This window comes from Thermobia domestica, chromosome 11 (assembly GCF_964235325.1).
Source record: "Thermobia domestica chromosome 11, izTheDome1.hap1.1, whole genome shotgun sequence".
In the NCBI taxonomy this organism is placed as follows: Eukaryota; Metazoa; Arthropoda; class Insecta; order Zygentoma; family Lepismatidae; genus Thermobia; species Thermobia domestica.
The window spans coordinates 76,443,203-76,459,914 of record NC_137464.1 but is presented as its reverse complement, the minus strand read 5'-3'; the positions used below and the strand labels follow the sequence as shown (position 1 = coordinate 76,459,914).

Below are 16,712 nucleotides of genomic sequence, written 5' to 3'. Positions count from 1 at the left end.
AGTCAGTGGCTCTTGCAGCTCCTTTGTTGCCAGGAATACGTAAGACTATATTACGTGCTTGTGTCCTACCTCTAATTGTGGGAACACTTTTCCACCTATAACCATTTCTTAATTTATTATTGCACCACGAGTCGGTTCATCATCTTCACTGTCACTGTTCAGTTCTATATCACTAAGGTCCGATTCATAAATTTCATCAGCATAGTCCGACTGGGCTAGAAGATTATCTTCACAATCACCCACATTTTCTTCAGTATCTTTACCACCTACCTCCTCTTCTTCAAACCACATTCGAATCTGTGCGTCGTCTGGAACCTTCGATGAAGAAGCCTTGCAAGTCCACATGATTGTAAAGCCTCAATGTCTCCACACCAATGAAAGTGATGTGTCAATATATATATATATATATATATATATATATATATATATATATATATATATATATATATATATATATATATATATATATATATGAACACATAAATGGGGTGCTACAACACCCCAACAGCAAAACAACACACTTTTTCCAATTTGTCACCAAACACGTTCCGTGCAATGAAACGACACACCCTTCTCTGGTGTAGTCAAATGATAAACTAAGAATACACAAGAGGGCAGCACCATCAGTGACATATTGCTTATTTGCACACTGTTGAAACACCGGTTGGGATATGTGAGCACCCCCTATGTATTCCCGGGTTTCGAAATTTATATGAAATTGTATTAATAATTTATTTGATTAAATTCACGCACATATTTCGAACTGCGTATTAGAGGATTTATTGAATTAGCTATATTGAGCTGACACTTTTTATAATCGTATACTGAGAAAAGTGCGTTATCCGGACAGCGGTATATTGTACAAATATACGGTATCCTTATGTTTACTACAGATACCAGTACGAAGCATGCGTTATCCATATCCTACAATATGTACTGCCATTTTCCCTGCTTGGATGCTACATCATGCCGTTGCAGGACCTCTAATATTTAACAGTCTTCCGTATATTACATATGTATACGTATGTTACACACATCAGCTATATGTTACATACGTCCATCTGTATGTGAGATCCTGACTGCCTATATACAGTTATTTCGTTCGTACGGGAAGTACGTTTATTCAGAACACTTATATGGAAGGTAAAGTACGTATAAAATATCCTTTCTCAGTTATACGTTTGCTGCACGGTAAGTCTAGATACAACAGGATTTACACATGTAACCTACGTTTTTACGTAAACCACACATTCTTTTCTCAGTGTAGTGTGGCCATCAATGTATTAATATCATCCTCATAAAAGCTCCAAATAAACATTTTAACAGCATTCTACTTTACCGTATGGAATTGGGTGTGATGAGTGATGGAGGTAGAATTAACAAAAGTTGTGAGCGTTTCCATTTGTAATCAATCAAACTCTCCCCACTTTGCTACTAATTATTAGACCATTTCTAATGATAGTGCACTGTTTACACTGGAAATTTACTTTGATGTCATTTCGTTCCTGTGTTTAGTTATCTGTTAATAATGCTTAAATAATCGGAAAGATAAAAACTCTGTGAATTCACCAGATACACTTTTCTACGTTTTAATGAAGCAAATAACCATCGGAAGTGTCGGACAGTTAATAGAATTGTTTTCTTTTCTTCTCTTTTTTAAAGTTAAACGTCACAAGATTATTCACCGAGGATAAGAGAGATGATGATAATGAATGAAATGGCAGAAAAAAGAAATTGGGAGAAAACGGAAAAATCCCGAGAAAACTCATGCCACGATGTTTTTCCATCATAAATTAATACAGTGGTGTAACAAAATTAACATAGCGAACTTAAATCTTAAAGTAAGGCTTACTTCCTTCCTTTCCTTGTTTCCTAAGCTGTTCGTTTTGCCAATTAGCATTGTGTGTGGAGTGGGAAGGATATTGGGGGAAATTACCCAACCCTTAGTTTGAGAAACACATGCTTTTTAACAAATTGTATATTAACATATTAATAAATAATGTGAAAATCTTATGTCAGTGCATAACCTTGGCCCCTCTGGCAAAAATGACGTTACTGATTTACATGATTATATAAATGTTCATTACATACCTTTCATAAATTTCACTTCCATTCTTATGGCTCTACCATTAAGAAAATGATTTTACTTCATATTTGACTATTTTTGAAACAAATCTTTAAAGAAAAATGTTGTATCATTTTTATAGTATGACTATTTTTTTAACACAGAGATGTGCCATGGGAGCTGCCTAATTTAATGGATGACCCAGTGGTCAAAGAAATCGCAAAAGCTCACAACAAAACCCCGTCCCAAGTGCTGTTGAAATTTGCCGTCCAAAATGGCATCGTTGTTATTCCAAGAAGCGGAAACCCAATACGACTGAAGGAAAATTTTGATGTAAGTTTATGTTCTACATTTTACTTTTCTTAAGATTATATTATTTTCTTTTAAATAATAGATTATTTTTTTAAATATTGGTTTGTTCCTTTATCATTAGATTTTGATTTCGTTACTCTCACTATATAACTTCATTGATTGGTCTTTATTCTCTCTTGTAAGTGTACAACTGTACGGTCCCTTGAAACGAAATGTGAGGAGTCGTATAGATCCTGACAGTCCTTGCCCATCATGACAGAAACATAAACTTCCATTAACGCCTGAAATAACCTCGACGCTCATCAAACTGTACTGCTTATATTCCAACTTTAATAGGTCTTAGTAAGATGTGAAAATACTTAATAGAATTTTCGAATACCGATCAGCAGCATTCTCAAAGCGATGTATCCTATTAATTCATTCATATAGTTTCACGCAAGGTTAATTCAATTATCTGAGTTAAGACAAAGTTTTTCACAATCATCAACACAATCAATAAGATAATATTTAGAAAAGTATGACATATTTGTGATGAATCTATGTGTTTCAAAGTTTCCAGTATTGTCTCTAAATTTGGTCCAGCTCTTCCTTCCCGGATAAATATATTTGCGTATCACTTTTTACAAAGAACACGGAGCAATTTTCAAATTCGAAGTTTTCTAAGTCTAGATACAACTAAACAAAGATTTCTCTTTTAATTGAACCCGAAAATTATTGTACGTCGCAATCGTTTGCCATGTCGTAACCTGACTCCTTTACCTATCTTTGTGCGTATCATTTTATTTCCGTTTTTCTTTCATTTTGTTTTTCTTTCTCACTTCTCTGTTAAGTGTTCTGTACTTTATATGCAAATAAAGTCAACTAATACAATAACTTTCGTAACCCAATAATCGGAGATCATAATAAACATCTTAGCTAATAAGGAAATGTCGCACCATAGAGCAATAAACGGGTTATTGAGTAGCGACGGTACTAGGGGATGTATGTATGATTAAGAGTAAAGACCGATGCATGTGAAGACATTGTGAAGTACTCAGAAATAAGATGTGCAATGTCATAAAATCTCTTTGTTAAAAGCTTTATTATAGAAATGTGATAATTACATGGTATTGTAATCATGTGATGTACGAATGCCAGACTCTCACAAGAGGCTTACGTCAGTGGTATCCAAAATAGGAGAGTATAAAACCTCCAGAAAGAACTATCTTTATCATTCTCTTCGCCCAGGTTCTCGAGCTTGTCAGCTCCGCATTTTCACTCCTTAAGAAGAGACCCTGTCTGTTACCTGCGGTGGTATCAAGTTGGACTTAGTCTGTTAACCAAGAGATCATTCGACGTTTACCTCTCAGTGAGAGTCCGCGTTCATTCAATTGTGTGCTTTTCTGTGAATCTTCACTATCTGAACTGTACATATTCTAGGACCAATCAATTCCGACTTCTATCAAATTTATATCTACGTTTTCATTACTTTGGGATATTGATGTACTCCGTCCAGGAGTCGAACTAGCGGTCACCAGCCGATACCAGAAGAAGAGAAGCAGCCTAAATCGCTTGGTGCGCTACAGTCAAACATTTTGGTGTTCAGCACTGCGATAGTTCCAGAGCTTCAGAGTTAATAGGAAGCAGTAATAGCAGACCGTATAAATCGACACAACTACCCCAAAGCAAGAAACACTGCATCACCGAAGTCAGACACTGACAAACCGAAAACCCCGACAGTATTCTCATGGGAGGAGGCAGCCCTCTGGATTTATAAATCGAAGACGAGCATCTTCTTAAAGCTAACTTGTGCGATTCCTCCTTTGGAAAGATCCCATTAGAGGAGGCTCCATATAACTACAAACCAAGTCTTACTTTCATTCGGTAGAGCCACACAGGAAAAATTCAACCCCATCACTGGCGTCTGGAAGCACTATATCTGGTTCCCCGCCTCAGAAGATGCAAGTTCGTCGAAGAAGACAACCCCATCCTGTGAAGTACGCAATTAATAGCTCATCCTCAAGGAAACTTTGCAGTAAGAATAACTGTAAGTTGTAAACTTTGTTTTACACTGCTTTTCAAACAATTCGTTGTTTTCAAGTAATTTAATGTTGTCTACCTAATTAATTGTTTTAAACAATTCATTGTATCAACTGTAATCTTTGGTTAGAGGTTTCCATATAAATTAAGTCCAACGAATTTAAAATAGCTGAAGCTAGGGACAGTAACAGTGAACCCGAAACTACTTCAACACATTGTTCTATTAGTGAATCTTTAAAATTAATTTTCGAACATTTCATGTGAGATAAGTGTAAGCTGAGAGAGTTCTTACATAATGTTGACACCGCCTTTCAGGTCGTTGACCGCCAGCAGTATAATCTAGCATTAAAAGTTATCAGGGATAAGATTACAGCAGATGTAAAGTCAAAGTTTCTTGTTTGGTGGTCCACTGAAACGTGAAAGCAAGTTAAAAGTATTCTTGAGGAAAATTACGCCACTAAGCGTACTTCAGATGCTTATGCCTGCGGCCTGTTTTAGCCCGTTAGGGAAACAAGAGAATATACTTTCTTGGGATTCGAAGATCGACCCGCTTCAGTCCGATCTGAAGGAAGCTGCTTGTCGCGTTTGTAACGACGAGGAATTGTGCAGTCATGTCATTGATTGAACATTTTTCATACAAAGAGTTAGCCAACAAAAGAATCCAAACAATCGTCAGGGGTAAGGAATCGAGTAATTTGGGAAGTGGGGGTGGAAGAGGAAAGTGAAAGTGACATCTCCCAGAGAGAAAAAGTGTAAACTAAAGTTGATAAAGGAGGCCGGCCACCTTCTAGATATGCTTTACAACTTTTGCAAAAAAAAAAAAAAAAAACGAGGTTATATAACCTCGGCCTGTTTCAAAAAGGACAGGGATCGTAAAATTCCTCAAGCCAAGTGTATACAAAAGAATAAATGCAGTGGATTTAAAGAAGAGTCCCTGATGGGTAGTCGTCCCGTGCAACACGCCACTGATCAAGAAAGATGTCATGGAAGTGTCGGTAATTCGGAAAACGCTTATCACTTACCCGAAGTATACAAGGACGAAATAAATAGGCAAGTAGATCAAATACTAAATGATGAAATAATAAGGCCCCCAATTATCACCGTTCAATTCTTCTCTCGTAATAGTGCCGAAAAAGCTGGAAAACAGAAATATGGAATTTGTTTGAATCTGTCTAAAGTAAATTCAATCACGGTGTGAAATGCGTATCCCTTACCTAATATTTCCAAAATTTTAGATCAACTAGGAAAAGCGAAATATTTCACGACTATTGATCTTAATTCTAGATATTATGCAGTGTAAGTATGTGAGGAGGATCGCCATAAACCAGCGTTCACGGCAAATGATCGACATTGGGAATACATTTGCATGCTCTTTGGCTTAAAAGGGCCCCTGCGAACTTCGCTCGATTAATACAAGTAGTTTTGAGTGGAATAATCGGAACAAAATGCTTAGCATATCTTGATGTCATAATTATTTTTGCACTCATTTTAAAGTCCCATAACGAAAGATTAATCAACTTCTCGAAAGATTACATGAGTATAACCTCCAACTGCAACCTGCAAGTGCGAGTTTCTACGAAAACAAGTGATTTACCTTGGACATATTATCTCAGAAACTGGAGTATGTTGAGATTCACGACTAGTGAAAAAGGTTCTATATTACCCCCTACCAAAGACTGTCAAAAACGTACGTACTTTTGTCGGATCTGATAATTACTATAGGCGCTTCGTGGAACATTTTAGCGACATTACCAAATCCCTGCATAATCTCCAAAAGAAAAAAAGGGATAGATTCCTTTTAATTGGATAGATAGAGAACAACAAGCCTTTGATACTCTGAAACAGAAGATTACAGAATACCTTGTACTACGCTACCAAGACTTTTCCAAACCCTTCATTTTGAGTACAGATGCACCTCATGAGAGCTTTCGAACCATTTTATCACAAAGAGAATTAGGACAATATTGGCCAAAAGCCTATGCGCCACGAACACTGTTCTAACCTGAATTAAGTTATTCTACGATTGACAAAGTACTCCTAGTAACTGTTTGGAGATGCAGTACTTTCAGACCTTACTTGTATGGACGTTGCTTTACTATTGTGACTGACCACCGGTCAATTTGTTATATTTTAGCGTAGAAGACCCTAGTTCGCGCTTAATGCGTTGGCGGCTTCAACTAGCCGAATACGATTTCGAAGTCAAACATCGACCAGGAAAAACCCATCAATATGCTGATGCCCTTAGTAGAATATAGGTTATAGAAAAAGAAGACTATAGAAAGCCTAGCGAACTATTAACGCAAAAAAGAGAAACTAGATTTTGAAAGAGTTTCACGCTAGCTCCATTGTCGGACATCTTATAATGAAAACAACATATGAAAAGATAAAGGAATATTTTATTCTTAATAACATTCGGCTCAATACATGGCCTAATATAAAATTAAAGATAGAAAACTATTAAAAATGTGACAGCTGTCAAAGAAATAAAATTTGCACAAGAAATGCCTTTGGTAATCACGGATACCCCTGAAACTGTATTTGCCAAATGCTCATTGGACATCGTTGGTATTTTGTGTGCCAGTTTGCAAGGAAATCACTTTATATTAACCGTTTTAGATTTATTGTCTCGTTACTTATTTTCCATAAATTTGCCAAAACAAGATACAGACACGATTGTTCGTTGTGGAACACATAAATTTTAAAATTTCATTGTCCTTCAACTTTAATCACCGATCAAGGATCTAATAATTCTTAGTCAAATATTTCGTCGAGTATATCGGTTATTAATGATAGAAAAATTGCATATCACTAGTTACCATCCAGAGACAAACCCAGTTGAACATTAGCATGCCACGTTTAAAGAAATGCTCTGATGCTTCATTCAAAGCAGCAAACAGACTGGGACAAATGGATTCCTTTTGTACTTTTACTACAAACACAACAAAACACACGAGCACAGTTTTCATGAGTTTTGAGTTACTTTTTAGACGTTCCCTGAATATCCCAGGTGTCTTAGAAAGAGCTGTTATTGAAGTGAACTATGACCTAGTTGATTATATTAAAGAACTTAACAACTTAAGAAAAATTACAAGCATCGTATTCCATAGCCAAAAGGAACTTTGAAAAGTCTAAGTTGAAAAATAAAAATAATTATGACAAACCTTTAAATGTTTAGACATTTAAAGAGAATGACCTTGTGCTAGTGTTTGACGAAATACTTAGAAGGAAACGATCTGAGAAATTAATGACACAATGGTTGGGACCTTATAAACTTATTAAAGCAGAAGGTGTCAACTGCACGTTGCAGATTCGAAAGAATAAAACATTAAAAGTACAAGGATCGTTAAAGGTTGACCGGGACTTTTATTTCTTCAGAGAAAATAGATACCACAAGGAGCACCAAACTATGTCAGCTTTTCAAAGTATTCTCCGTGTGCGTCGAGGCACCACTGCCATCGTTGTGGCATCTCCTTGATTCCTTTGGCGTAGAAAGAACTTGGTTGTTGTCGTAGGCACTGAAGGACATTGTTCCGCAATGCTTCATCTGTCGTGAATTTCTTCCCTCCCAGATTGTCTTTAAGGGTTGCAAACAAAAGATAATCACTGGAGGTTATATCTGGACTGTAAGGGGGATGGGAAGAACTTCCCAGCGCATTTTGGCCAGAGTTGTTGTTGTCACATTGGCCGTGGGTGTGCAGCCATTGTCATGAAGAAGAATATTTCCAGACAACATCCCAGGTCTTTTCTTGCGAATAGACTTTCGTACAGCACCACTCAACAATGTGGCGTAATACTGGGCATTAATTGTGCTCCCTTTGTCCAGAAAATCCACATGAATAACACTCTTCATGTCCCAGAAGACACTTGCCATGATCTTTCACGCGGACGGCTGCGTTTTTCTTTTCTTGGGCGGCGGGGAACCTTTACGCCGCCACTAAATGCTACTTCTTTTAGTCTTTGGAGTTGAATTGTGTAACCATGTAACCATGATGGATCGCAACAATTCATCACTTTCGAGTCGAAACCGATTCAGTAGCTGTTCACAGACCGTCATGCGTGTCATCAAATGTCAGCTGGCGGGGAACCCACCTTGCACAGATTTTGCGGAAGAGTAAATGGTCATGAATGATTTTCTCAACACTCTGTACACTGATATTCACCTCGGCAGCAGTTCCCCGCACTGTTACTCGCCAGTTCTCAGGAATCATTTGCTCAACACGTGCGATATTCACAGGTGTGACTGCAGTCGGGCGAATGTCTCCATGCGCTTCATTTTTCACCAGCTCCCGTCCTTCGCGAAGCTGTTCACATCATTCGTACACGTCTTGTCCGTGACATCGCTTGTTCACCATACTCTGCTTGCAATCGTCTGAAAATCTCAGCTGGTTTAACTTTCTCCTTCACACGAAATTTGATTACACACCTCTGCTCCACAGCCACAGCCACACTGCTTGCCGCCATGTTCGCTGCAACTGCTGTGCATGCGCCAAATACGTCATGCCGGGCCCTAGTTACTCGAGAAGGAATAAATTGTGTCAGCCGGAAGTTTCATCATGATCCGAGTATTTATCGATTATTTACATACGAAAATCCCGGTCAACCTTGAACGACCCTTGTACATGCTAATCGCCTAAAGCATTATTATTAGGATAAAAGAATTTGTATGTTCTTCTAAGCTTCTTATGCATCTAAGCTTAGGGTAATGCTTTCTTTCTCTCTCTTCTCCCACAGATGTTGACATTGGTTCTCTTATCAATTCTAGTAAGCACTGTCCGTTCATCATACAGTAAGGTTAGGTTGGAATGATTCCAAGACATCCCACGGTTATAGGATACACAAAGTTATATAATACCGAATGGAGGCTCGTCACATATGCAATCTTTCTAGGTTGGATGAAAACTTTGCTATTATATCTCGCTATGTACTGACAACCAGAAATATTTGTAATTATAAGTTGATTCAGTTAGTGTAAAACGAGATATCTCTGACTTTGTGTGTACAATTAGTAAAACATTTTTTGGTGTAATGGATGCTAGCGATGCGACGTGGTACACTCAACAGATAAATAAATTAGAGCAAGAACAAAGTGATTTCCTCAAACTAAGTAAGGAGCAAATGATAGTTGTAAAGACTACCTCATTAACATTAAATGAAACAATTTCTACCATTCAAGGAATAAAAATAACTTGAAAGAAAGTTTAGATAAATTAACTATCGAAATTAACAAAAGGATCAAACAAATTTCTCAGAACTTTCTTACCTGAGAAATGAGGCTCACTTTGAATAAGCACATCCCAAAGGTTGACCGTCTTCTAAAAGATCTACAACTGTAATTAGTTTACTTTTAACCAAACAGTTACAATTCGATATGTATCACATTATACCTTTATCTATTAGAATACAAAATACTAGTAATAAATGTATTTATGTACAGTCCATTAAGGAATCCTTGTTACTTGATAACACCCAGCAGTACTACGCTAAGTTAAGTGAAATAGAATTCTCTAGGTGTAAAATGTTGCAAACAAACCAATATGTATGTTAACAATTTTTTCCAATTATGTCAACCCATTTACACAAAGAATGTGAGGTAAAGTTACTACTATATATTAGAGAATTACCTAAAAATTGTAACCGAAGAATTGTTCACTTCGAACAAACAATGTGGACAGAAGTAGACAAAAACGAATGGTTGTTTGTTAATCCAGATAATGAGAAAATAACAATTTTGTATCAAAATCAAGAAACTTATGACATTATTATTACTAATCTGGGTAACCTAGTATTAGAACCAAATTGTAAGGTTATGGAAAACAGATAATGATCCAGGCGCATAGCATCTATGAATCCAATACTACATCTAAAGATTTAATACCAAAACTGAAATTTCACCTATGATTGTTGTCACCACGTTCACGTGCAGACAATAAGTTTGTAGGAGATACAATTAAATGTAACAATTAAGCATGTAATTTACTACTTTAATGATTTACGATATGCTTCTCATAAGATTGATGATATTGAACAAGCTATAAGTGAACAGGAATCGAAACTTGCATATTCCTCTAAAATATCTAGGATATCAATTTTTGCTCACATTGTGTCAACTATATTGCTTATTATTATAATATGTTGTTGTTCATACCGCAAATGTTACAAGTTGTATACTAAATGGAATAAGGATGATAGTTGTAAAGCATTGTGTTGTTTTAAGGGTTTTTATATAATAATTAAGGGTTTATGTAACATGTGACAAATAATAAAAAAGTTAATGTAACACTGTTTTTCTTAAGGGGGATGTGTCGTATCCTGACACCTTTACCTATCTTTGTGCGTCGCATTTTATTACCGTTTTTCTTTCATTTTGTTCTTTTTCTTTCTTTCTTTCTTCTCTGTTAAGGGTTCTGTATTTTATGTAATGTCAATAACTTTCGTAGTCCAAGCATCGAAGATTATAATAAATGTCTTAGCTGATAATTAAATGTCGCATCATAGAGCAATAAACGGATTATTGAGTAGCGACGGTACAAGGAGATGAATGTATGATTAAGAGTAAAGACCAATGCATAATATGAAGACATTATGAAGTACTCAGAGATAAGAGATGCAATGTCCCAAAATTTCTTTATTAAAAGTTTCATTGTAAAAATATGGTAATTACATTTTATGTTATCATGTGATGTACGAATACCAGACTCTCACAAGAGGCTTACGTCAATGATATCCAAAATAGGAGAGTATAAAACCTAAAGAAGAAACCACCTTTATCATTCTCTTCCCCCAGGTTCTCGAGCTTGTCAACTCCGCATTTTCACTCCTTAAGAAGAGGTCCTGTCTGTCACCTGCGGTTGTGTCAAGTTGGACTTAGTCTGTTAACCAAGAGATCATTCGATGTTTTCCTCTCAGTGAGAGTCCGCGTTCATTCAATTGTGTGCTTTTCTGTGGATCTTCACTATCTGAACTATACATATTCTTCGCAGTAAATTAAATTTATATCTTCATTTCCATTACTTTGGGACGTTGTTGTACTCCGTTCGGGAATTGAACTAAGAATCACCAGCTGACGCCAGAAGAAGAGAAGCCGCCGAAACCGCTATAGCAATCACCCGTAATAATTGACTATAATGGTGCCTTGCAAACTTCTATTAATCATTCTTTCCTTTTCTGTACAATTTTACTTTTTATTGTTATTTACTCATTCTGTACTGTTATCTTTCATATATGAGAGATACAAAACATTGTTAGCAACTGAACCGTTCCAAGCACCAGAAAGAGTACTACGAACTTTATCAAATGATAAAGAATGTTGCGTTAAAGAGCAACTGTTACATTCTAATGGAATGGTAGAAAGGAAATTACCAGTTTATGTGAAATTTAATGAGATGCTTTGTAACAAGCTATGTACAAAACCATAATTAAGATATCTCTTTGTTGTAATGTATTATAAGATCATTTGATGTATTGAACCTCAGACTCTCACTCGGATCTTCATCAATGATGCTCCAAAATCAGAAAATCCGAAGGGATAGAACCTCTTGATGAGAACCCATCCCACCATTTCTTCATCTCTTTCGTCTCATCGCCTCTTTGCGGTGCTTTGCTGTTATTAACATTTTTGAAGAGATTCGATCTGTTAGTCATGCCTATCAAAGTAGATTTTAGCTAACGTAAATCGATATCATTCAACGCTTATCTCTTCGTGAGAATCTTTACTATTTGGACTGCATACAACTCTTCAATTAATATACTTCGATATTTCAATTTACATCCAAGTGTTAGTTTTCTGAACATTCGTGCTACTCTTACCTAGAGTCAAACTAAGGGCCATGGACTAACGGTACTGAAAAACCGCCCAGTCGCTCGGGACGTTACGATAAGTATATAAACAATGTGCTGCTCTACTGTTTTATACTGATAAAATAAGGAATGTTTAGGTACTTTCCTCTCCATTTGTAAATTGAGCCTTGCGGACGAACAATTGGATAAACTCCATCCAACATATTCTGCAAGAGAGTCAATTTAAAGATTTTCAACTCATTTCCACTTATTTCGAAATGTCTGTGTATGTGTACCATTGTTTCAATTCAACTTCATACAAACAGAAAGGTCACGGTAATTTCTGAGTTGCCAAAAAATTATCGTTCTGAATGATTATCATACTAATCATTTATTTATTTAAAATTCAAACACGGTTTATTTTTCCTTTTTGGATTTTAAAACAGACAGATTAACGAAAAGAATAAATTCTGGTATATAGATACTAGAAGGGATTTCGCATTTGAACTTTCAATTTCGTCCGGTAGATGTCAGCCTCTGGAGGATAATTATAGCCATCTCCTAATACCTTTGTTTCAATAGTAGAAAATGGGATAGACGGGTTGAAGTAGCCATTACCCTTCAAAATATCAACAAAGTGGTTCCATTAGCGACTTTGGAAGAAATAATAAATTTAGTTATAAATTGCAGTAACAACAATAAAAAGAAGAAGAAAAAAAGGAGAAGAGTAAATTATAAAAATTTGCTTTCGCTCAGGAGTTATTGTGTGGAGCAACGCACGTGTTAAAGCCATGGTTACCCATTAAAATGTTAATGGATTGACACCATTGACGAGCTCGGTCGAGATAATCGATCTACCCATCTACCGATTTCTTACAAGGTCCTTGCTATTAAACAAATATTTATAACTTTTTTAAATAATGATATTTCAGTGAAATACATTTTAAATTGTGCGATGATCTGTAAATTTTTGGTTGGCATCACTATCACGATGATGAGGTTGGCAACACTGTTCACAACAAAGGTCATGAAAATGGCGACGGTACAAGAGAAAGCATAGTGTGTGTGTGTGTGTGTTGCAATGCAGAACTGAAATCAGGTGTGTTAGTTCAGCGAAACTTCATACGAATGTACAAAAAGTACCTCCTTATATGAGGAGTATAAAGAGTTGACACAACAAGTTTCTGTCTACCGGGAGTGTTTGTAATATGCAAAGAAGTGGTCGGCCGCCAGCGAGCGCAAACACATTGCGAAGGTTTGCCGACAGCCTGGAGAGAAGTCCAAGAAAAGATATTCCGCGGCGGTCACTGGAGTTGGGAACATCTCAGTCAACAACGCGCAAGGAAATGTATAAACATTTGAAAGCTAAACCGTACAAGATTAAATTTGTGCTTGAACTGACAGAAGAAGACCAAGACACGAAGCTGGAGTTCTGTAAACTGATGCTGAAACGACTGGATGATGACAGGGAACTTCTGCTTATCCATGTTCTCAGATGAGGTAACTTTCCATGTAAACAGGCGCAACTGTCTTGTTTAGGGAACAGAAAATCCTCATGAATATGAAACGCACGAAAGAGAGAACCCGAAAGTGAATGTGTGGTGTGCCGTATCAATGAACCATCTTACAGGCTAGCTTTTCTTCGACGAAAACAGTGACAAGGAAGATGCTTGCAAAATTCCTGATGCCCGTTGGTTAGGTTGGGAATCAAGGATCGCATCCATTACCAGCAAGACGGAGCCCCACATTCACTACCAGCAACACGGAGCAAGACGGCGACTAACTTGACCGTGAGGTACCTGGCAGATGGATTGGGCGCAGAAGCTTCCCCCCTTGGCCCCATAGTTGCCCCGATTTATCACCCTATGATTTTTGGTTGTGGGGTCACGTTAAGACACAGGTATATGAGGAAAAACCAAAGGATTTGCAGGACCTGAAACCTAAGATTAGTGAAGTGATTCATGACATTTCTGACGACACCAGATGGAATAGCATTCATGGATTTCGCCGGGAGTTGCAGGAAAGTATGGATGTCAATGGAACCCAGCTGGAGGTGTGGGGATGATAACGATGGTGTATATATGGATGATGATATAAAATGTAAGTCTCAATAAAGATCTTAACATTTATTTCAGTGCAATATCATTATTTTTTTAAAAAAATGTTATGAGCATTTGGTTTATAGCAAGGACTTCATAACAGCCCTGTATTGCTAAAAAAAAATTAAAAATTCGTTTTTGTTTAAGAGTTAAAGTGTGTGGAATAACAGACTACGCACGTTTGCGTGATTGTAACAAAAAGATCTAGAAATCAAGGTAATAAAATGAAGGCGCAATCCTTAAAAAGACAGAAGGCTATGCTACTACTGAAATATGTCATAAATTATAATTGAGATGTTGTTTAAACGCTCTTATGAACAATCCTTAGGTCGATCTGTAACGTAGTTCATATACAAGATACTATAATTAACCCCTTACCGCATGCCGTGCCATATATGGCACACTCCCTTTTTACGCTTTAGCTTTTCTGTGATTTATCAAAGGCATCAAATGACTGTTTTGTCTGCTGTGTGAGATATTGACGTGTATGAATAAGAGATTTTGGTGTCATCTGGCATGTTCTTTGTGAGTTGTAAGTGTGTCATATATGGCACTTAGTTATTTCTCGTCGGAATTAAGTGAAAAATCTAAAATTCAAGTTTTAATTCATTTTTCAAGTTCCCATATGAGGATTTCCAATACTGATTATTATTTTTTCGCTAAAAAAATCATGCAGAAAGGGGTTACTGGTCAAATACGCGATAAGCTCTTTGCTACCACTCTCGCAACTTTTACTGATATTTTATTAGCTAAATGTAATAACAATGAACAATATTCCTCACATCTTTCTCTGTTGTATAAAAAAAGTTGTACCAGTTTATTTAGGTTTCAGTTTTACTACTATTAGTATATATAGGATGTTAATGAACTATTGACTGACAAATCGCAAGAGGTAATTCCTCATGTTAATATATATATATATATATATATATATATATATATATATATATATATATATATATATATATATATATATATATATATATATATATATATATATATATAAGTAGATCATTCCATTGCTATATATATGAACCTGTGAGAGAAAGTGAATAGTTTCAGAGCTACAACCGTCAAAAGCATGGAAAATATTCAGCATGCGTTATTTCGAGAACGAGGAACCATGAAATGGCGTTTCATATCAGCATAAAGGCAGTCATACTTTCGCCATCCGAAAATGTGTGATTCAGCAATGTGCATTGGGTGCGCAAAGTATTCGCCACAGGGTATGATTCCCACACATGCTCCCAACATAATTCCTAGATATGTTCGGACTTAAAGGTGAGTTCAAAACAGACAAAAAGTAAGCAGCGAACAGGGAATACATTGGCAAGAAGTCGAAAGAGTTAAAAAAAAATTGCCAGCTCCACGATTTTTTGTATTCGGAATAACGCATGTTCCGATGTATTTTTGGACAGTCCTAGCTCCGAAACTTTAACTTTTTCCCATATGCCTACGTGAACCCTCTTCATGTTTGTCGGTATACTTCTCTAACATTCTACATATAGAACATCATAACGAGAATATAAAAGATGTGGCAAGTAATGAAGAGAATAAATTTAATTACAATACTCGCATAAGATTCCAAAATAATATTTATGTTCGATATTTCTTTGAACAGATCTTCGACTTCACTCTATCAGACAATGAGATACAGCGACTTCGAGGATTGAACAGAGATTTGAGGCTATTGCAACTGAAGGACGTTTGGCTAGGTGTTGAGAACCATCCAGAGTATCCTTTCTAATACCACAATGCAAATACATGTAATAACATTCAGAAATAAATCAAACTAATTAGAATAGTTATGAATACAGAAGTTTTACTAATTTTATTTTAAGTTTGCTTTCTCTCCCCCAAAAGACATTGGTGCCAATACGTCTTTAATTTTAATTCTGGCAATATTGTTATCTGAATTATGAAATTACTTTGAGTGCTTACTGCAGAAAAATACTTTAATCTTTCGTGATGAAATATTTACAAAAAATATTTTATTGTATTTTTGTTTCCTACCTGTAAGCTAAGCTCAGCAGACCTGATTTTCTGAGGTAAATTCGCGTGTTTTATCTGTCATTTCTGAGGAAAGTTTGTCCCCATCCCAATCATCTATAGACTATCTGACAATGGTTTCCCAAAGGTTTATTTTCCATACATTTGTATATTATCCACTGCAAATTGGCACAGTTGAAAATCGTACTGCAGATGGAGGTATTACTCAATTTCGGTGGCAGTTTCCTCTGTTGCTATCATTAAAAGGCTGCCAAGAATTGGTAAAAGATATTTCTGTGAAAAGTTGTTATCCATTTCTTCATCAGTCTTACGCCTGCTTTTTGCTCCTTGTTTCATATTTCCTCTTCATTTTCTGCTACTCCTACTAAATGTTCCTGGGTGCACGAATTCAGTGACCACATGAACGAATAATTAATAGAAATGAAAACAAT

General features: G+C 36.3%; 1 protein-coding gene across 1 annotated transcript in view; it reads left to right on the top strand.

Moving 5' to 3' along the window:
- The window catches only part of LOC145664189 (aldo-keto reductase family 1 member A1-A-like), a 33,813-nt gene extending 17,723 nt beyond the window's left edge, over positions 1 to 16,090 (top strand). The window contains exons 5-6 of the mRNA XM_081730626.1: positions 2,230 to 2,398; positions 15,893 to 16,090. Of these exons, the coding sequence (XP_081586752.1) occupies positions 2,230 to 2,398; positions 15,893 to 16,018 (295 nt within the window). The 3' untranslated portion in view covers positions 16,019 to 16,090. The remainder of the gene's footprint in view (positions 1 to 2,229; positions 2,399 to 15,892) is intronic.
- The last annotated feature ends 622 nt before the right edge of the window (positions 16,091 to 16,712 follow it).